Source organism: Diabrotica virgifera, chromosome 5 (genome assembly GCF_917563875.1).
Source record: "Diabrotica virgifera virgifera chromosome 5, PGI_DIABVI_V3a".
NCBI lineage: Eukaryota > Metazoa > Arthropoda > Insecta > Coleoptera > Chrysomelidae > Diabrotica > Diabrotica virgifera.
In genome coordinates, this window is record NC_065447.1 from 114,645,193 (window position 1) to 114,668,001 (window position 22,809).

General features: G+C 33.3%; 1 protein-coding gene across 1 annotated transcript in view; it reads right to left on the reverse strand.

Moving 5' to 3' along the window:
* Positions 1-22,809, reverse strand: part of LOC126885102 (dynein axonemal heavy chain 12) — a 660,248-nt gene that overhangs the window by 402,028 nt on the left and 235,411 nt on the right. The window contains exon 13 of the mRNA XM_050651529.1: positions 15,802-16,197. Coding sequence (XP_050507486.1) covers positions 15,802-16,197 — 396 coding nt within the window. The remainder of the gene's footprint in view (positions 1-15,801; positions 16,198-22,809) is intronic.

Here is a 22,809-nt window from a genome sequence, read left to right on the forward strand (position 1 = left end):
CAATAGTTATTTATGATATAAGTGTTAAAAGTACACGTTTAAGGCACGCATGTGAAAGTTTGCAGAATGAGCGACAGCGAGTTCTGCAATTCACATGAGTGCCTTAAAAATGTACTTTTTAATACGCATATCATACAATATTTTTTCTACAAACGTAATTACAGGACAATATCTACAAAAACTACTAAAATTTTTTATTTCATTAGTAGTTCCAAAATGACACAAAATCTAGGCATCTGATAAAAAAGTTTATTTGAAAAAAGTGTATTTTTTTGTTCTTCTTAATGGCGGTACAGACTCGTTTTTTTAATATTGTGTTTATTTACAGAGTAATTTCCAAATATTAATATATTTTTCAAATTGGGCTCTGTACCGCCATTCTTTATTATATTACAAATACGTGTGCCAAATATCTCGAAAAAATATTCAAAATTACTGCCTCAATCTTGGAACGCGTTTTGGCTACCTGTTGATCGCTACTGTATAACCTTAAAAATAAATTCGATAAACCAATTCATCATTTATTGCCATCAAAAAATTTCAGTAGGTAGTATTTTTTAACACGTTTGTATAATACCTTTCATTTCCTAAGAATTATGTATTATTTAAAAATTACATAATGGAGATTCCTAATCGTATTTCGGTATTCACATTTCATACAAGAGTCTCAAAGTACTCAAGTATAAACAATTTTTAGATGATTTTGGGAATATCGATTTCAAGCAGATCACTTACCTTTTTATGTAAATATTCATGTGTTTCATAAAAGCTGATGTGACACTTTCGTCCAGTTCTTTATTAGTAAATAAAAGTTGAATTATGGTTTTTTGGGTTAATAATTACTTCGCATATTATTTATAATACATATAGTAGGGGAGCGAAGTATGCTAAATGTGCAGTCACTCGAGCGCTTAGGGGACCTATTGGGTTGTGATTATTAGGTTCTAAAACCAAAAAAGTTAAGTAAAATTTTCCATTTTAGTGGGGACTTTCCATATTTTAATTTAATTTTCCATTTCCAACACCCGTTTTCTCCGATTATAGCGCCACCTATCCATAATTAGAAAAAATGTTTCGAATAAAAAATGCTTATTTTTACGCAAAGAATCCAAATCTGTATTAAAAAAATAGGGGTTCTTATTTAAGAATTTAAAGTAACCCCCCCCCCCCACCTCCGTGGGGGTCGTGTTTAGTACCATTCGATAGATTTCAGAAAAAATATTCAGAAATTGTAGTGTATTACCTATAAGAAGTTACCGTTAAGCCGGGTCCAGACTATGTAACAAAACGTGTTAAATAACAAAGTTTTGTAACTTGTTACAAAATTTTAAATAAGAGTTTTAAAACATAGTGTTGTATAACATTTTTCTGGTTATATAGCATGTTTTATGTTATCTAACAGATGTCGGTAAACATCAAAGAAAGTTATAAAACCGCACCGCGACTGATCTACACCTAAAAACATGTTATTGAAACATTTCTCTGGCATAGTACGCGAGCAGCAACCGTTGGAGTCATATCGCCTTGTTCATTCTGTAGTGATTGTGCTAGATTTTTCTTTGCTCTGTTCACGTAGGGTTATTTACGCGATGAAATTGTCGAAAGAACTGACTACTCATTTAATTGAGCTATTTCGTAAGTAACGAGTATTATGGGATTGCTGTGGGATGAGCTACATTTATTGATTTAAAAAACAAATAAAAAACTCGATGAATAGACTGAAATAGAAGTGAAAATAGATACAGAAACTATAATTAAAACTAATGCACGTACGCCTATAACTCAAACCAACAAATGAAAAGCAGTACGCGGAACCTTAACAGCAAATCGGTGCAAATCAACTATAAATTTGACATAAATAATATTCTCTACAGAGCAGAGTGTTCAGACATAAAACTTTAACATTCACTTCATTCGCTACACAGATGCAGACTGCTTCATCAGCTACTCAAACAGGCACTCAATCATACAATATATCTGAGCCTTTCTATTCCGTCCACTACATCTACATCCGCTACTTCTCCAGCTACACCAATTCAAACAGACAGTGACACTCAATCATGAACAGGTGAAGAAGATAATACTGAGGAATTAAATTTTACAGAAATGTTATACTTCCTCTCTGAAACAATGAGTAAAAAGTTTAAAAAATATACTTTGCTAATAATGTAACTTTTAATCTTTCTCTTACTGGAATTGCATCTCGAAATGTCTTTCCTGCCTATTTTATGGCCGATTTCATTTATAAGAAATTCAAAATCAGAACTTTCTATTCTTAAGAAGCTTTTAAAACTGCCATCACATTTAATGTGTCCTGTCGATGGGTCTATGTTATCTCATTCCAGATCAGCTAAAAGAGCTGTACCACTACCTATATTTTGCTCGAGCTGCTAATGAAGGACACACCCAAAATATTAATTTAACACGCCCGTGTCGCCTCCACAATATTATACAAGCTGCTGTTGCTATGAAGAGATCCTCCATACTTATATGACGCAATTTTATATACTACCTAACCTACCAGCTATCCATCTAAAATGCTGCAAAATTTATGCGCGTGTTGTTGTTTTGTTTTTTGTTATATAGTCTGGATACTCATGCTATATATAACAAGTTACATAACAAAGTTGTACAACTTTGTTGTACAACTTTGTTATTAGCATGTTTTGTTACATAGTCTAGACCCGGCTTTAAAAGTTCCCCGTTTCAGGAAAAAATATTGTCTAAGAGTGACTAGTGACCTAGTGGGTAGACCTCGGATAAACTCGGATTCGTAAAGCAGAGGTTTAGATTTCAAATCCGGGGTGTGGATCTCCGATTTTTTTTATTTATTGTTACTGCATTCATGTCTATAGACAATGTTGCAATCTATGATGAGCACAATAAAAAAATATAGTAATAAAATAATAAATAAATAACCGGAGGGACCGCAGACGTTCGGAAACAATTAGCGTCTCTTTGCAAAGACAATGACGTCGACTTTGCAAAGTAACAAGACACTTACTCAACACACACACTACACATTACTCCCCTGATTTAGTAATAAGTTATACAATTACGTGGCTAAAGGTTCTAGTTCTAAACCAAAGCCAGAATCACAGAGAAAAAAAAATAAATAAATATTTCAAAAAAAAACAAGAAAAAAAATACAATCACTGGAAGCGAAACTAAACAATACGGAAGAAATATAATAGACCTAGATCCCGCGTAAGAAAAAAAAGTTGATTAATAGCAAGCTGAAAATTTGTTAATAGCTTAACGGTGTCTAGTCGGACAAACATTGATGCACGTGAACACTGAAACAGGGGAACTTTTAATGGTGGAGCATGATAAACGTGTCGTCCTGACAAGTTTATGATGGTGAAAAATAGCAAGTTGTTTTTAAGTTTATTCAATAGCCAACGTTATATAATATATGAAAAAATGTTTGTCCGACAAAAAGGTTGGGCATTTTAACGAGTCCGACACGTAGAACATGTCACATCACAGGAACTATGTTGGTGATGAATAGCAGTCTGATTTTTGCATGAGAGTTTAATGAAACGTTAAAAAAGCAATTGGAAGTTCTGTCGGACAAAATGAATGGGAAATTTTCCTAGTCGGACATTCTAAACATGTAAGATATAGACAAAAATGTTGGTGATAAATTGCAAGCTAATTTTGATTTGTTTATGTAGAAATTATATTTTGTAACGCAAAAAGTAATATGTCGGACAAAAAGTTTGGGCAAATCGAAGGAAATAAATAAAAAATATTTTTTCAGTATGACTTAGTCACATATTGATAAAGCTATTTTGGTTGTATATTATTATTTATATTCACATATTTGCATGTGCATATATATACATGCACACTCCAAAAACAGTAAGGTAAGTATCAATGCATGTATATATTGCAAAAGAATTATTTTTTTGGGTGGAGTTTGTTCTAGATATTCTCAAAATGACAATAAAAAATGTCGAAGAACATGTGAAAGCAATCTCTTAGAGTTTTCTAATTAGGCGCATCAGAAAGTACAGAAAATTTCCTACAAAAAACGTTGTATACATTTTTTTCCATACTCAAATCTTAACCCTGTAAACGACATTGAAATATGTGAAGAGTCTAAAACTTCGGTGCTTATAAGAATAGACGTAAATATGACACATTATGCTTAGAAGTATGTATTAGAAGGCTGCATTTGTCACTGTGACACTTTGTGCTATACAAAGTAGTATTTGAAGGTACATGGTCTCTGAGTTTCTGTTTGCCACGTGTGTTGGAAAATAAAATTTATATTAACTATGGAGTGTTTTTGTGTCTATTTTTGAGTGTCAACAGTTTAAATTTTAGGTCGCCAGATCGAAAGTGAAACCATTCAACGTAACATTTTTGAGTAATTTTCGAACATTTTACAAAGTTAGTAAAATACTTGGTCATCAATTCAATGAGGTTCAGTTGCCAGATAATTGTGAAAGTTCTTTTGAATATCATTCTTCGTGCTATAATGCTTTGCTTGATTGAAAAAGGGTACCTAAATAAATTATTATTAAAATTGTATAACGTAATTTTTCTCAACTTTCTACAAATGAAATAATAATGTAATTAATATGTCACATGACAAGAAATAATTTGCTGCCAAAATAAATCGATTAGTTTAAATTTGAAGTTACGATTGCAATTTATTATAAATTATTGTCAAAAGAGACAGTTTTTCTTAAATGGAAATGTATTCATAGACATAAGGGTAGACAGGGAATACAGTGCAAAAAGTCGATAGGTGGTCTATCTATCTCTTTTAACCAAGCGATCCCGCGCATGTGGCAGACAAAGATAGCTAGACCACTCAATCCATAATATAATTTGCCTGATCTACTATAAATGTATTACAGTGAGATATCTAAATGATGTTGAGATAAATCGAAAGATATCGATTGTAATTGATTGCAGGTACTTTCGACATAGAATAATCACCCCTTATTGAAATTTCAAAAATTATTTTTTTAAATTGTCCGACTACAAAATCTACCCCTTATTTTTTTCCGACAACAGTCATTCTTGGTAAGGAATAATTTACTTAATTAAATTTCATCTTTGTCGGAAAGCTATTTATCACCAGAATTTTTGTCTATATCTTACTTGTTTAGAATGTCCGACTACGAAAACTTCCCATTAATTTTGTCGGACAGAACTTCCAATTGCTTTTTTAACCTTTCATTAAACTCTCATGCAAAAATCAGACTGCTATTCATCACCAACATAATTCCTGTGATGTGACATGTTCTACGTGTCGGACTCGTTAAAATGCCCAACATTTTTGTCGGACAAAAATTTTCGCATATATAACATAACGTTGGCTATCGAATAAACTTAAAAACAACTTGCTATTTTTCACAATCATAAACTTGTCAGGACGACACGTTTATCATGCTCCACAATTAAAACTTCCCCTGTTCCAGTGTTCCCGTGCATCAAAGTTTGTCCGCTAGACACCGTTAAGCTATTAACAAATTTTCAGCTTGCTATTAATCAACTTTTCTTTCTTACGCGGGATCCAGGCCTATAACCACTGGATTCGGAACTGGATATGGAACTGGATAATATTAGAAAACTGATATTATAATATGTAAGCACTACGAGCCTAGTAGGCCCATGGCTTGATGTACTATTCTTTTCCACTCCCTTTTGTCAGTCGCTTTTCTTTCCCAGTTCCTTAAGTTAATTCTTCTCATATCTTCTCTAACTCCATTACTCCATCGTGACCTCGGTCTTCCTCTTCGTCTTTTCCCTGCCAATGCACTAGATAGTACCATTCTGGGAATTCTAGATGGAATCATCCTCTGCACATGGCCCAACCATCTAAGTCTTTGCGCCTTAATTACTGCTAGTATGTTAGGATCTTGATAGAGCTCAGTTAGTTCCTTATTTGTTCTTCTTACCCATTGTCCATTTAAGTTTTTCGCACCAAAGATTTTGTGCAGTATTTTCCTCTCCCAAACTAATAACAATTCTTGATGTTTTTTTGTTGTGACCCATGTTTCAGAAGCATACGTTACTATAGGCCTTATTACGGTCTTGTAAGTTCTTAGTTTTGCTCTTCGTGGTATATTTTTACTTCTTAACAACCCATTAAAAGCAAATATAGCGCGGTTGCCCGACATAATTCTCTTTTGTATTTCTTCTTCACAGTTAGGATCTCTTGTGAAGACAGTTCCTAAGTACTCAAATCTCTCAACTTCTTCGAATTTATACTGTGTTCCCTTCGCTGTTGTCATTGTTATGTATTGCCCCCGAACGAATTGCTTATTTGTTCATTCCATATACTTTGTTTTTGCTTCATTTATATACCATCCTTTGGTTGCTGCCCTCTCCTCGAGTTTCATGACTGTTTCTATAAGTTCTATTTTGCTCCTAGCCAAGATTACCAAATCGTCTGCGAATGCCAAGCACTAATGTTTTTTGTGGTAGATCAGACCTGTTCTATTAATGTTTGCTTCCTGTATAACCTTTTCTAGTAATATGTTAAACATTATAGACGATAATGGATCACCCTGCCGCACTCCTTATTTGACCTCAAAGCTTTCTGTTATAGTATTGTTTATCTTGACTTGACTCCGGCAGTCAACATGACAGAAGTCACACCCGATCAGATAGCCCATCATCTTCTAATGAACGGTAAGACGACATCAAGAAAGAACAAGGTGAGAGCTCAACGGAATATCGACGAAGAAAGAGATGTTCTAGGTACCTCTTTTTGTCTAGAGGAGATGAGAGGCGCGATCCATCAAATGAAAGATAATAAAGCGGCTGGCCTGGACGACATACGAACAGAGCAAATAAAGAACTTTGGACTAAAAACCGTAGAGTGGCTCGTAAAAATGATGAATTGCTGCATCCGTACATTACAAATCCCCAAAATCTGGAGAAAAGCTAGAGTGGTAGCCCTCTTAAAACCAGGGAAGGACCCGGCGGATACAAAGAATTTTAGACCTGTATCTCTCTTGTGCCACCTTTTCAAGGCCTTTGAAAGAATGATACTGAACCGGATCGCAGAATATGTGGAGACTAAAATTATTCCAGAACAAGCAGGATTCAGACCCGGAAAGTGCTGCTGCAGTCAAATTCTTAATCTCACCCAACATATTGAAGATGGTTTTGAACGGAAGGAAATAACAGGAGTAGCGTTCATAGACCTAACTGCCGCCTATGATACAGTTAACCATCAACGGCTACTCGCAAAACTCTACGAAACTACAAAGGACTTCCGACTAACAAGGTTAGTGAAATGTCTCCTCCAGAATAGACGCTTCTACGTAACGCTCCAGTCCAAGAACAGTCGGTGGAGGGACCAAAAAAATGGGCTACCACAGGGAAGTGTCCTCGCGCCGTTTCTATACAACATATACACCAACGACCAACCCATACACCAACAAACAAGGCAATTTATTTACGCTGATGATACAGCGGTGGCAGCTCAGGGAAGAACCTTCAATGAAGTCGAAGTGAAGCTGACAGATGCCCTGGGAGACTTAGCTCTATACTATGATAAAAACCATCTGAAACCCAATCCCACAAAAACCCAGGTATGTGCTTTCCACCTGAGAAACAAGCATGCCCGAAGGTCGCTGGAGGTGGAATGGCGTGGTCAGATGCTGGAACACAACAAGACGCCAAAATACCTTGGCGTCCGTCTGGATAGAACTCTGTCTTACCGATACCACTGTCAAGATGTTAAGAAGAAAGTAAGTGCCAGAAATAATATCATCCGCAAGCTAACTAATACAAAATGGGGAGCACAACCACACACTCTCCGCACTTCTGCCTTGGCATTATGTTTTTCGGCCGCGGAGTTTGGAGCACCAGTATGGGCAAACTCTGCTCACGCAAAGAACGTCGACGTGGCTCTAAATGAAACGGTCCGTATAATATCGGGTTGCCTGAAACCGACACCTATCGAAGAGGTATACCCCATTGCTGGAATTGCTCCACCACCAATCAGGAGAAAGGTCACGTCAGAGGTAGAACGGAAAAAGCAGGAGACGGACCGAAGACACCCCTTATATGACCACCAAACTCAGCCAAGCAGACTAAGATATCGGAAAAGCTTCCTGAAAACATCAAGATCCATCCCCGAAGCGCCAGAGACGCGCCGAATACACCTATGGCAAGCGTCAACTACTGCGACACATTTTCCTCCCTCGGAGGAAATGGCTGCTGGACACAATTTACCGTATCCGACTTGGAAAGCGCTAAACAGACTAAGAACCGGCGTTTCACGTTGTGCTAGTAACCTGAAAAAATGGGGATACCAGGAGGACGATACCTGCGACTGTGGCGCGGTTCAGACCAGCCGGCATCTACTATCATGCACAGAGATGAGAGAGACCTGCACAGAACAAGACTTAATTATAGCAAATGACAGGGCCATCTATGTGGCCAACCATTGGAAATACAGAATTTAAAGTTGTTGGTGTTCCGGACACGGAAAGTAAGTAAGTAAGTATCTTGACTTTATTATACTGATATATCATACTGATATTGTTTAAAAGCACTAATAATATTGATATAAAATGTTAATCAATTTTATTTATTGTTATAAGAATCAAAGGTAAATATGATTAGGCGAATGAAGCCTTAGGTTTCGCAGTCAATATCCCAACCACACACACATGTTGCAATCTATTTCAATACGGTTTATAGTACAAACTATACATTTAATATCAAAATAGTGGGATATATTTTTTTAGTTGAGGACACTTGGTCACATTGCATTGTTTCAAGATAAGGTGAAATATCTTCAATAAATGGAAAAAAGCATGTATGTCATATATTATAATACTTTCTATACTCTTAATATGTAGTCTCGTATAAATTTGTAGTGACATGATTTTAAGTATAAGAACAAGAAGCTTGCAACAATTTTCAGAGAAAATAGAAAACTAAAACTATTTTAAAATGATTATTCGAAATAAAACATATGCACATATTCACTGTATTTGCCATCTATTGGAATAACTGTAAAATTAAGTCAGTAAAAAAGGTACATTAAGTTTAATTAAATTAAGTAAATCATCTTGTATACTAAAGTTAAGGTTGGAAAATTGTCGTTTCAAAATGAAAATCGACAGGGGCAACAGTACCTATACTAAAATACACTCTGTATAGATAATTATGTCAATGTTAATAATGCTGCATAGAGAATTGAATATCCTTTCAAATGAGCTAGCACACGCCCCTATTCCCTATTTAAAAATAAGGGGTGGTGGAAATGGAAGGGAGGGGGTTGAAAAATGACAGATATGTATGTACCGTAAAAACTGTGTTCCCCTTAGATCAAAAGTCTGGCTTTTATATTTATATGTTAAGTTCAATATAAATTTCACATAACTGAACTATCACTGCATCCTCCATTTTGATTATTATTGTTCTCAACTAACGCTATTTTCAAAATTCTTGCTTTCCTATCCATCTTTAATGTAAATTATTAAAAAATATAAAATATTTCTTTATTAACGCTAGTCTCCGATAAGGCTACCGTGATTTAATGCTGAGGTACTAAAATGTTATAAAATTAACAAACAGTACGAGCAAGAACAAAGAGTCCAGATCCTTCTTATAACTACAAGTGACTGAAACATCGAAACAATAATAATTCTTACTGTGTTATACAGAAAAAGGCAGTAGAAATGATTAATCTCATATTTATCGACAACACTGTATGGTCCTCACTTGATGAGCTGTAAGGAAATATACACGTAAAGTTGTCCTCACTTTGTGCGCATAACGAAAAAGTATATACAGTCTCACTTTAATAGCTGCGTATAATGGCCTCACTTGGGTGGCAATATACTTGAACAATACGGGACACATATACGTAATTTTTTTTGTGTATACTCGTCATTTTTTAATTGCTATTTACTTGTCAAGGTCACTATGAAGAGTTGAAACGATTATGTCTACGTTTTCTACCGGTCCTCACTAAGTGCGCGTAATGTCAGGACCTCACTTTGATATCTGTGCATAAATACACTGTGTCCGTAAAGTATGGAACAAATTATTTTTTAGCTAAACAGAGCATTTTAAGAAATAATCCTGAAACACGTCGATTTTTGATTTTAATTTACCGTATTTTAAAATAATATTCTAATATACAGGGTGAATTACTTTCGAGTAATGACGTCACCGTCATTTTTTTTAAATGAAACACCCCCATTTTGTCTCAATTTTCGGATTACTCTAGCTGAGCTGATTCCAAAAATGTATCACATATTGATTCAAATAGGTACAGGGTGGACAAGAATACAATAGCTTTTTGTGTGTTCATAAAGTAACGCGTTAGTTAAATTAACAATATTATCAAAAATACTTATTGTATTTTTGATATTTTAATTAATTTTTGATTTTAATTAATTTTTGATATTGCTTAATTTAATATTTTAATTTAATATCAAAAATTAATTAAAATTTAATATTATGAGCACACACAAAACTATTGTATTTTTGTCCACCCTGTATCAATTTGAATCAACATGTGATACATTTTTGGAATCAGCTCAGCTAGAGTAATCCGAAAATTGAGAAAAAATGGGGGTGTTCCATTTAAAAAAAAATGACGGTGACGTCATTACTCGAAAGTAATTCACCCTGTATATTAGAATATTATTTTAAAATACGGTAAATTAAAATCAAAAATCGACATGTTTCAGGATTATTTCTTAAAATGCTCTGTTTAGCTAAAAAAGAATTTGTTCCATACTTTACGGACACAGTGTATATATATATATATATATATATATATATATATATATATATATATATATATATATATAAAACAAGGCTGAAATATTGGGGTAGCAGCAATCTCAAAGAAAACTCTTTATAATAGTTCCAAGCTTTCGAAAATGTTTATTTTCATCATCAGGGAAACTACAATCATAAATAGACAGTATTTAACAAATAGGCTAACTGAAATCAATAATAATTGCTATCTTTGTGTTACCAAAAATCCAGAACACCATAGTTTTTATTTATATATTAGTTTTTATTTATTTATATATATTTAACACCATAGTTTTTATTTATATTTCAGCCTTGTTTCCTAACTGTTCAGCAAATATTATATACCTGTTAACTATATATATATATATATATATATATATATATATATATATATATATATATATATATATTTTTATTGGGATAACTTCTGAGCGCAAAAGGCTCAGTAGGTAAAATAGGATTAATTTTGGTGTAGAGATTTTTGCTTCGATTGCAGAAAGCGTACCACTCAATATCGCAATTTTCTTTCAGACTTTTCTTGCGAGTAGCAGTTAGATCGCTTCTATCTGGCCAAGTTATTTCCGATCCTTTTAAGATTGCCTCTTTAGCAAAAAAATCTGCTTTCATGTTGCCGTCAATACCAATGTGTCCCTTTACCCAGACGAAAGTTACAGAAGTCTGTTTTTCCAGTAGCTTTAGTTGGTTTTCTAAAATTTTGACGACAAGGCTATTTTTAAATAAATGTTTAAGCTTTCTAGAGCTAATAACGAGGACTTTGAATCTGACATCATTACAACTTGCTGTTTCTGACATAATTAATTGTAAAAATCGACCTGTTTCGAGACTTTGTCTGAAAGTCACCAAGAAATAACGAAGTGATTCCATACATTTTTCCCAGACTGAACACACATACAAACAAACTGTTAGGCCAGACATCTGTTGACCCGTGTTGAGCTGCCCCCCCCCCCCACTTGCAAAAATTAAAAAACAAATAGCCCTGATTTATGAGCTATTTATGAGCTCTCATATTCCGCAAACTAAAAATTTTGAGCTCGTTCCACTGAGCAGGAATTTAATACCCTAGTGGGGGGGCTGAGTCAGCCCCCCCACTACTTAAAAATAGGAATATTGAATCGGTTTTTGCGGCAGAATTACGAGCTATTTATGAGCTCTTGAAATTATATAGTTTCCATTTTTGAGCTCATCCCCTTCACCCCCAAACAGCCCTTTAATCGATTCAACTTAAGAGAAAGATGCTGAGAAAACTTAAAGTATATCGTATTGCGAATATAATTCCTCTAGCTTATATACTCTAAGAATAAACTATTAAATCAAGAGCATTTCGATTATTGAGCTACAACCCCTTCGCCAGAAAACCACCCTATCTTCCCGGCTTAAGAGAAAGTTGTACTTAAAATGCGTTAAACTAATTATTTGGCGACTACATATCATTTAATAATTTATAAGCTTCCAAATTACGCGCATTTAGATCAGTAAATTGCAATTTATTTTGTATAGTGCAGTCACTGAAAGTAAAAATAAACGATTACCTTCAATTTCGGTGAACCTTCATCGATTTTCACGAAAATTGGTCAGTGGTTAGAGGATACGTCAAGAAACAAAGGTGACATGGTACCACCTTGCGCCTTTACCCTGAGGGTGGATACCGCCCCTTCTCGGGGGTGAAAATTATTTTATAAAAAATAACTGCACAAATCAATAAAAGAACAAATTAAAAGCAAAATTTATTATATAAAGTTAATAAAATAAGTAAATACTTTATAAGTTATTAAAGATCAAAGATTTTAATTATTTGTGAAAATAATGCATGTTTTGAAGAGGTTTTTTGTAAATCACTGAAAAACTGTAAGTTTTTACAAAAAAGTTAATAGTAGTTTAATTCGTATAGCTTATATTCTAAGAATAAACTCTAAAATCACGCGCCTTTCGATTATTGAACTACAACCCCTTCGCAAGAAAACCATCCCATATTCCCGGCTTAAGAGAGGGTTGTACTTAAAATAATTTAAATTAATTATTTGTCGACTATATATTGTTTAATAATTTATGAGCTCGCAAAATATACGCATCTCAATTATTGAATGGCCATTTTCTTTCTATAGTGCAGTCACTGAAGGTAAAAATCAACTATGACCTTCGATTTCGGTAAATCTACATTCATTTTCACGAAAATTGGTGAGCGGATTTTGATACTATCAACTTTTTCTGGATCTTATTTTTCATAGGTATTTCTAAGTACTTTGACAAGTATTTAGTACCTAAGTGTTATAAAATGCATCTCTTTCCCGTTATTTAAGCTTGAACCCTTAGATTTGAACAGTCGCGGAAAAAAATATACACTTAATTACCAATAACTTACTTTAAATTAACATTAAAGGGTTTTTCAAGTAAGCAATTTATTATATTTTTTATTAGCTTCAATTTTAGTGATGAAAACTTTTTTGTAAAAACTTACAGTTTTTGAGTCATTTATGAAAAATCGCTCTAAAGCATGCATTTTCTTTCCAAAAATTAAAATATTTGATCTTTAATAACTCAAAAAGTATTGATTTATTTTAATCACATTATATAACAAATTTTGCTTACAATTTGTCCCTCTCTCGATTTGTGGGGTTATTTTTAATAAAGTAATTTTCACTCCCGAGAAGGGGTGACATATACCCCAGGCTAAAACCCCAAGTTGTTATTGTCAATTCGTGAAAATAAATGGCGATTTACCGAAATCTAAGGTAATAGTTGATTTTTACCTTCAGTGACTGCACTATAGAAAGAAAATGGCAATTCAATAATTGAGATGCGTATATTTTGCAAGCTCATAAATTATTAAACGATATGTAGTCGCCAAATAATTAATTTAAATTATTTTAAGAACAACTCTCTCTCAAGCCGGGAATATGGGGTCGTTTTCTGGCGAAGGGGTTGTAGCTCTATAATCGAAAGACGCGTGATTTAAGAGTTTATTCTTAGAATATAAGCTATACGTATTAAACTACTATTAACTTTTTTGTAAAAACTTAAAGTTTTTCAGTGATTTACAAAAAACCTCTTCAAAACATGCATTTTTTTCACAAATAATTAAAATCTTTGATCTTTAATAACTTAAAAAGTATTGACTTATTTTATTAACTTTATATAATAAATTTTGCTTTTAATTTGTTCTTTTATTGATTTGTGCATTTATTTTTTATAAAATAATTTTCACCACCGAGAAGGGGCGGTATCCACCCTCAGGGTAAAGGCGCAAGGTGGTACCATGTCACCTTTGTTTCTTGACGTATCCTCTAACTACTGACCAATTTTCGTGAAAATCGATGAAGGTTCACCGAAATTGAAGGTAATCGTTGATTTTTACCTTCAGTGACTGCACTATACAAAATAAATTGCAATTTGGAAGGTTATAAATTATTAAATGATATGTAGTCGCCAAATAATTAGTTTAATGCATTTTAAGTACAACTTTCTCTTAAGCCGGGAAGATAGGGTGGTTTTCTTGCGAAGGGGTTGTAGCTCAATAATCGAAATGCTCTTGATTTAATAGTTTATTCTTAGAGTATATAAGCTATATGAATTATATCCGCAATACGATATATTTTAAGTTTTCTCAGCATCTTTCTCTTAAGTTAAATCAATTAAAGGGTTGTTTGGGGGTGAAGGGGATGAGCTCAAAAATCGAAAGTATATCATTTCAAGAGCTCAAAAATAGCTCGTAATTATGCCGCAAAAACCGATTCAATATTCCTATTTTTAAGTAGTGGGGGGGGGCTGACTCAGCCCCCCCCCCCACTAGGGTATTAAATTCCTGCTCAGGGGAACGAGCTCAAAATTTTTAGTTTGCGGAATATGAGAGCTCATAAATAGCTCATAAATCAGGGCTATTTGTTTTTTAATTTTTGCAAGTGGGGGGGGGGGGGGCAGCAAAACACGGGTCATCTGTTGTTGATTGTTTACAATCATTTACAACTACAGATTTTTGTTCCAATACAATTAACGTATATTTGCAAAGACAATGACGTCGACATTGCAAAGTAACAAGACACTTAACACACGCACACTACACGTGACACTAAGTACCTCATGTTGTGTTGTGACTGACTGAATGACATAAAGTCCATGCCAATAAATAAAAAATAACTACAGATTTTTAGAATTGAAAGAAGTATTGGAATCAAGTATGTTGTTATTAAGGTACTAGTACACTTTAGAAGACCAAAAATAAACATTTTTTCAAGATTTTTTTTCTCAGAACATTTATTAGAAATGAACATAAAACTTTTTACATATTAATATCTAACTCTTAGAGAATACAAAAAATATATCTTTTTTCATTTATGCACGTACACTAATATTGTAGAGGGCGCCAAAGTCGAGGCCTCGAAAAAAAGTAGTTCCGATGGCGGATAGTTAATCTCAGGATTGGGATCTCTGAAACAAAAAAATAGTACGGCATTTGAAAAAGGAAGGTCTCTTACGTGACAATTTACCACCGATAGTGAAAAATTCCGCAAAAAAAATATTTTACGGAAATTTGAAAAAAATTTGTGAAAAAATCGCCCGTTTTTTTCAGTTTTTCATGGTTAAAAAATATTTCCTTTTTATTTTTTGGTCAAATTGTGGTAAATTGTCACGTAAGAAACCGTCCTTTTGCAAATGCAGTACGATTTTTTTGTTTCAGATATCCCAATCCTGAGATTATCTGTCCGCCATCATTTTTCGAGGGCTCGAATTTCGCGCCCTCTACAATATTAGTGCACGTCCATAAATCAAAAAAGATATATTTTTTGTACTCTCTAAAAATTAGATATTAATACGTAAAAAGTTTTATGTTCATTTTTAATACAGGTTCTGAAAAAAAAATTCCTGAAAAAAATGATTATTTTTGGTCTTCTAAATTGTACTAGTACCTTAAAGGCGTTATTAATGGGTTTTGTTATTAATAGATTTCTTATTACAAAAATTATCATGAAAGCAAGAATTTATCGAAATAATGAGTTTTAACATAATATCTACACTTCTGTCTACTACCTTGTTTATTCATTAAAGTTAACGTGTCAGCCAAAACTTTTATTGTACTCGTTTTTCCAGCCAGGGGATAACCGACTATCATAAAACCCCACCTCACAATCATCATTTCGTAAGTTTGAATAACTTTAGTAATGACAGAATCTTTAGGTATGAGTTTCCTGTTTTCGCAACATGTCTTCATACATTCGATCAATTTCGTATAATCTGCTTCGGGTAATATAATTCCCGGAAATAGATCGGAAATAATACCATCGAATAATGGTAAATCCTGGTTTAAAAATTTCGGCAAATTGACATCTAAAATAGCTCGAAGTAACAAAATATCTTCGTCAAGATCAGGAAACTTCCTTTTGTTGTTACCTGCTGCTGATAGAACTGACTTCACTGCCCTCATACCTAAAATATAATTTGTATTATTTGATAAACAACATAAATAAAATTTTCACTAGTAATACCACTAGAGGTCAAATTATTTCCGGAAATTTTTTTGAGATCATGAATATTTTGAAAATTTCCCGAGTCGCAGACGAGGGAAATTTTCTAAAAATATTCATGATCAAAAAAAAATTTCCGGATATTAATTTGACTTCGCGTGGTATTCGGTAAGAAAATTCCACACCAAATTTGCATTTGAAAATCCAAAGCTGCATGAACAGATTAATAGCGCGCCATAGCTTTGTCAGCAATTATTTAGGCTTTCAAATTCGTAATTTCTACTCATTGTAGTTGCATGGGAATACCATTTCAAGATAGAAAATAGTATATTCTTCAATTTTACATAAGTTTTGAGTAACTACAAGTGATAGAAAATTATTTTTTGGCGTTTAATTTTAAATTATGTAAACAAATAAAAACCAGTCTGTCAAAAATGTTCTGTTATTGTAAACGTCAAAAAATTTCCACTATAATTCGCTGTTGGGTACCCCACGAGCAAAAAATTTCCGATAAAATACCTCCGTTGCCATGGTGATCTGTCAAAATAACGTATTTTGATTGGTTCAAAATTACAGGTGTGGAATTTTCTAAAAAATAATTTATCTTTGAGAAATCTAAAGAAATTTGAGATTAGCATAGGAACCTTAGAACTTACAATTAGGTAAATTTGTTTAAATTTTACTATACAACACTGGAGACCTTACGAAAGTAAACGACCGAGAGGAAGACCACATATGAGATACGTTGATGATATTAAAAGAATAGAAGAAAAAAATTGGAAATAAATATGTTGCTCAGGATAGAGACCGGTGGAAGGAGTTGGGAGAGGCATATGTTTAAACGTGGACGATAGAATGCTAAGAAGAAGAAGAAGAAGTTTAAAGTTTAATATTGTTTTTTTCAAATGATATACGTATGCTAATATAATTATTTTGAAATATAACTAAATTGTTTCGGTTTTTTCCTAAGCTAATTTTCATTAAATTTCATATTCGCGGTGTGCAAGTACTTGGAAAGGGAAACGAGAAACGACCGTGCGCGAGTCGCGGAGAAATATTGCAACTATCTTAAATAATTCATATTGTCAATTGAAATTGTCAAATTGACGTATATTTCATACCTTCTGTCATTGACGCAGAAAAATTATATATTGCTCCACAATATTGATATGATATGCAATTATTATATAAAGGTAAATTTAATTAATTTTATTTGGCTTGCAGTACTGCATTTTAATAACTGATTTTATTTACTACATACAATTGTTTACGTTTGCTAAACATAACCTGCATCTTATTTTTTCTTCTTATTATTTTTTTGGACTATGGTCTTGACAATTATCCAGCAACCAGGACTAATATAATTGGCCAATATAATTAAAAGTGCGAATAAAAGTACAGAGCGTAGAAATAGAGGTCGCTTTGCCGAACTTGCACGGTCCCAATAGCGAAAGACTTAATAGTAGGTAGTGTAAATTTAAAATCGCCACTGAATCCCAGCTCCTCATTAGAAGCCATCTTGAATTTAGAGCGCAAATGGTTTTTCTTAATTTTCAATTATGCAAACGCAATTACCTACAATATCTTTTTTAAAAATTGTTCGTACGATCTATTTATTATCCTAGTTAAGGTGGAAAATGGTGAAGAGAATTCAAACAATTTAATAATTATACTTGGTCACTACTTTTTCTCTTACAAACATTCCGGAATGGGACGTTTCATCGCCGCCGGTTCATCGCCGCCAGTTCATCGCCAGTGCCAGTCCATTTCATCGCCGTCCGTTTCATCGCCGTCCGTTTCATCGCCAGTTAGTCAGTTGATTTTGTATTATGGGAGATGACACGACACGACGTTAAATTCAGTTCAAAACTTATGACAATTAAAACGATAATAGTTATTTATGTACCAAGTCAGTAAAGTGACTCTTTATCGAACGAGTCTGATATTATGAGCCGAGCGAGCGTAGCGAGCAAGGCGAATAACAGACGAGTTTGATAAAGAGTCTTTACTGACGTGGTGCATACAAAATTTTATCGCCAATAATAAAAAACATTAACACTTACTTAACACTTACTTAATTACATCCTTCTAACGAAAAAAGAGTGTGTGTACTTTGTATGCACGTAAGAAGTACTTAAAAGAACAGCCTTTCGAAGTTGCTTTTTCCTTGTTTAGTCGTAGAAAATCTAAATAAATAGTCATATTTTGTGTAATATTTTTAATGTACAATGTATATACACACAATCTTCGGGTAGAAGGGTAGCCACTTCAAGACACTTTGACCTTTGGACCCTCGCGATACAGCATCGCGCGTGACTGCCTCTCGATACAACAGTCCGCGTGACTCCGACTTGTCGGGGTGAGGTCATTGGGGTAACTTGTCGTGACTTGTCGGGTAACGTCATTGGGCAACAGCCGGATTAATTATTTTAATTATTTTTAATCATTTTTTAAGTCCTTATAAGAGTCTAAGTATGTCAATAACCATTAATATTAAACAAAAAAGTTTTCCTTACGGGGGATTCGAACCAAGTACTGACACGTCCGTAACTAGGTACACAATACACATACCGCTAGCCTACGAAACCACTTGCTAGACACGGCCGATATTAGGAATAAAAAGAATAGGCCAGTAAAAAATGTAAAGAAAATAATTGACATCAAATGAAAAGACATTATACATAAATCATGGTAGATTCAGGGATATGAAAAAGAACTTTACGTACAATATAATATGTAATAGTAATTTTATTTTTGTTGAATTACCTTCATCATTAAATAATCGCTATCAGGTGCATTTAATAAGAAATTAAGCACTTCGCTTCTTGCGGCAGAGTTTTTGATTTTTTGGGAAGGTAATTCCTTCCTTTTTGTTTCAAAAAAGCTGTAAGTTTTTTATAATTACTTATATATATATGTCTTTATTTGTGGTCAAAGTTGCCTTTAACATTGAATAATAGGACCACATAGTCCATGGAGAATATTATTTAGACAATTCAGAGAAATATGCTAGTAAAACACTTTTACTATAATTTGTAATACTATTTTTTTCACGCCATGCTTCAAATATGTCATATTGCCTATTGTATTTTTCGATGGATTTTGCTGAGCGAAGCTCTGAAACTGCCTCTAACGATTTCTTGCGTATTTCAGGTGGCGTACCTACATCCTACATGTAATTTCTTCCATTTCCAAAGCAGCACTACTGTACGATAATTTGATACTCGTTTTAACACTTTTATTACAATAAATTTAATTTTCAATTTAAATTTTTTAAATATGACAGTGATGACAGATGACTTCTGCATGCCGCTTTCGATTTTTAATCGATAGATAGTTATCAATATTGAATAATTACTAAATCGGTAAAATTTCGATTAATTTTTTATGAATATAATTGCAAAATACTAAAAAATTTCACTTTTGGCATAAATTTAATTAACAATAACGTAAATTGTGTACAATATTTTCAATAATTAAAGTAAATCAATTTTAAATTCACTCAAATAAATAATCGATTACTGCCATCGACCACTTACATTCAATCTCGGTTAATTTGATTAATCGCGGCAAGTAAAGTGAAATTCTTCTTTCAGTACAATACAGTGTTACTTTACTGCAGCAAATGGCGTCAAATGAGTACAATAATGAATGACTTTAGTGACGGTTGACAATAAAAAATATTATTATTTTAATTTACTGTTCTATTTCTACTTCCCCTAAATTTGATACTAAATAATATTAAATTTGTAGTGTTAAATGGCCTTGTAGAAAAATATCTAGGGGAGAATGGGGGAATGGGAACCATTAACTATATTCTTTAATAAAAAATAAATTTTAGGGTATATAAAAAATCGGTCCAGGCTAAGAGCTACTTTAAAATGTTAATTATCCTTCGCTATTATTACTGCGTAAATTTATTTAGTTATGTTAAAGTTATTATGAAATTACTAAATATAGTGAATGGCTCCAATTGCCCCAATAGGTCGGGTAATAAGAACCACAATTTATTTTAAGTTTTATCTGTATTAAATTTTTAATTTTCATAACAAAAATAGTAATACATTCTTTTTAACTCATTTTGTTTAAACAAAAGTCACAGAGATAATCTTTAGCTGTGTCAACCCCCGAACAATCTGCATGTACCCATCGACCACAAGCTGTACAGCGATACCACAGTTCTGCCACTTTTCCCAGAATCATAGCAGATCAAACATAAATCTGTTTCATCTTCATTATCCGAGTTATCATCACAAAGGTCTTTATCACTGACATTTTCTTCATCCGATGAGTCCCATCTGATGACTCTTCATAATGGTTCCCATTACCCGTTTTGTTTAGAAAATTTTAACCTATGAAAAAAATTACCAAAACCAGGTGATTAAAAAAACAAATCACATGCAATTATTCTTTAGGTAGTTAAACTTACTGCATTACTGCAAAAAGTCTACTATGCTCACACAACATTCAAACAACACTGAATAAACATCTGCAACGATGTCGCTGCATCTCTGCATTGTCGGTAACGTGTCGCCAGTGTCAGCAAGTATTTAAAAGCGCGTAATTTAAATAAAACTGGGTGGCTCTCATTACCCGATGGCTCCCATTCCCCCATTCTCCCCTATATGTTCAAATTTATGTACTGTCCGGTTAAGTTAGGTTATAGGTCTGGATCCCGCGTATGAAAAAAAAGTTGATTAATAGCAATCTGAAAATTTGTTAATAGCTTAAGGGTGTCTAGTCGAATAAACTTTGATATATGGGAACATTGAAACAGGGGTAGTTTTAATTGTGTAACAGTTTAAAAATTTGGAACGGTCAGACCACGAAAACGGCACATTTATTTTGTCCGACAGAACAGACTTAAACTCTCCGAACAGAGATTAAACTCTCATGAAAAAATCAGACTGCTATTTATTACCTGTCATAATTCCTGTCATTTGACATATTCTACATGTTCCACTCATTAAAACGCCCATTTGGTGATAAATAGCAGTCTGATTTTTGCATGAGAGTTTAATCTCTGTTCGAAGAGTTTAAGTCTGTTCTGTCGGACAAAATAAATGTGCCGTTTTCGTGCTGTGACCGTTCCAAATTTTTAACCTGTTCCACAATTAAAACTACCCCTGTTCCAGTGTTCACACATATCAAAGTTTATTCGACTAGACACCCTTAAGCTATTAACAAATTTTCAGCTTGCTATTAATCAACTTTTTTTTCATACGCGGGATCCAGACCTATTAGGTCATTTCCCAGAATTCCTAATTAATATTAAAAATAAGTAATAAATATAACTGTAGAAAATTTGTCGGTTTGATAAAGAGTCTTTACTGACGTGGTTCATACAAAATTTTATCGCCAATCATAAAAAACATTAACACTTACTTGACACTTACTTAATTACATCCTTCTAATGAAAAAAGAGTGTGCGTACTTTGTATGCACGTAAGAAGTACTTAAAAGAACAGCCTTTCGAAGTTGCTTTTTCCTTGTTTAATCGTAGAAAATCTAAATAAATAGTCATATTTTGTGTAATATTTTTAGATAATTATAGAAAAGACAGAAAATACAAAATAAGTGATTGATGTGATCGTTCATGGGTATTCTTTCGTTTTTCTGACTGTATATACCCACTATAACACGAAATGTAAATTACGTTTTTAATAAATTATGTAGAAGTTGGGGATGCACAGATAGCCAAGAAATTCGAGGAAAGTCTGGAACGTAATCTAGAAACAGTACAGGTGATAAAGTTGAAGATGTTGATACAGTAAACTCTCTCTTAACGGACACCTCTCTTCGCCGGACACCTCCTCTAAACGGACGATTTTTAAAACAAAAATCATTCGGCCATATATGAAACTGTACCCTTTAACTCCCTTCGACGGACACTCTCAACAACGGACGCGGACAGTAAATGATGTGTAAATGCGGACAGTAAATGAAAAAAATTAACATTTTTTTCCAAATATTTTACAATATAAAACTATATGTATATAATACATTTATTATTTCAAATCAATGCAGATGTACACGACCTGATATTTGATACTGTTCACGTTATCAACACTACATAAGTAATTAAAATTTAATGTTTTTGTTGGTTGGTGAAAAAAAGGCGACACCAGAAAATTGTTAATTGTGTTTTGACTGGATCAAGGATTTAAGAATTTTAACCGGAATTCTGATTAAGCATATCCAATAGACGTAGTTGTATTTTTATGAGTGTTTTCCTAAAAATTTTATTTTCGGATGAAATTTCATAATCAATTTTATTTCTAGTTTTGATTTTTTTTAAGTTTGAAAGAAAAAGTTGATGTGGACATTATGGAGAGAGGCATAAGTTAAGTGTTAGACAGTTAGCTGAAAAATTTGGAATTGGAAAACCTCAAGCCAGTGAAATTTTGAAACATAAAAGGGATTTAATCCATCTGAGAACGGAAACCTGGAAGCGAAAAGAAAATTTTTGAAAACCGACGCTACTGCATTAGACCTATAAATAATAATTGTTTTCGATTGGTTTTGTGAAGTACGGTCTAAAATATTCCTGTTTCTGGTAAAATTATTCAAGAAA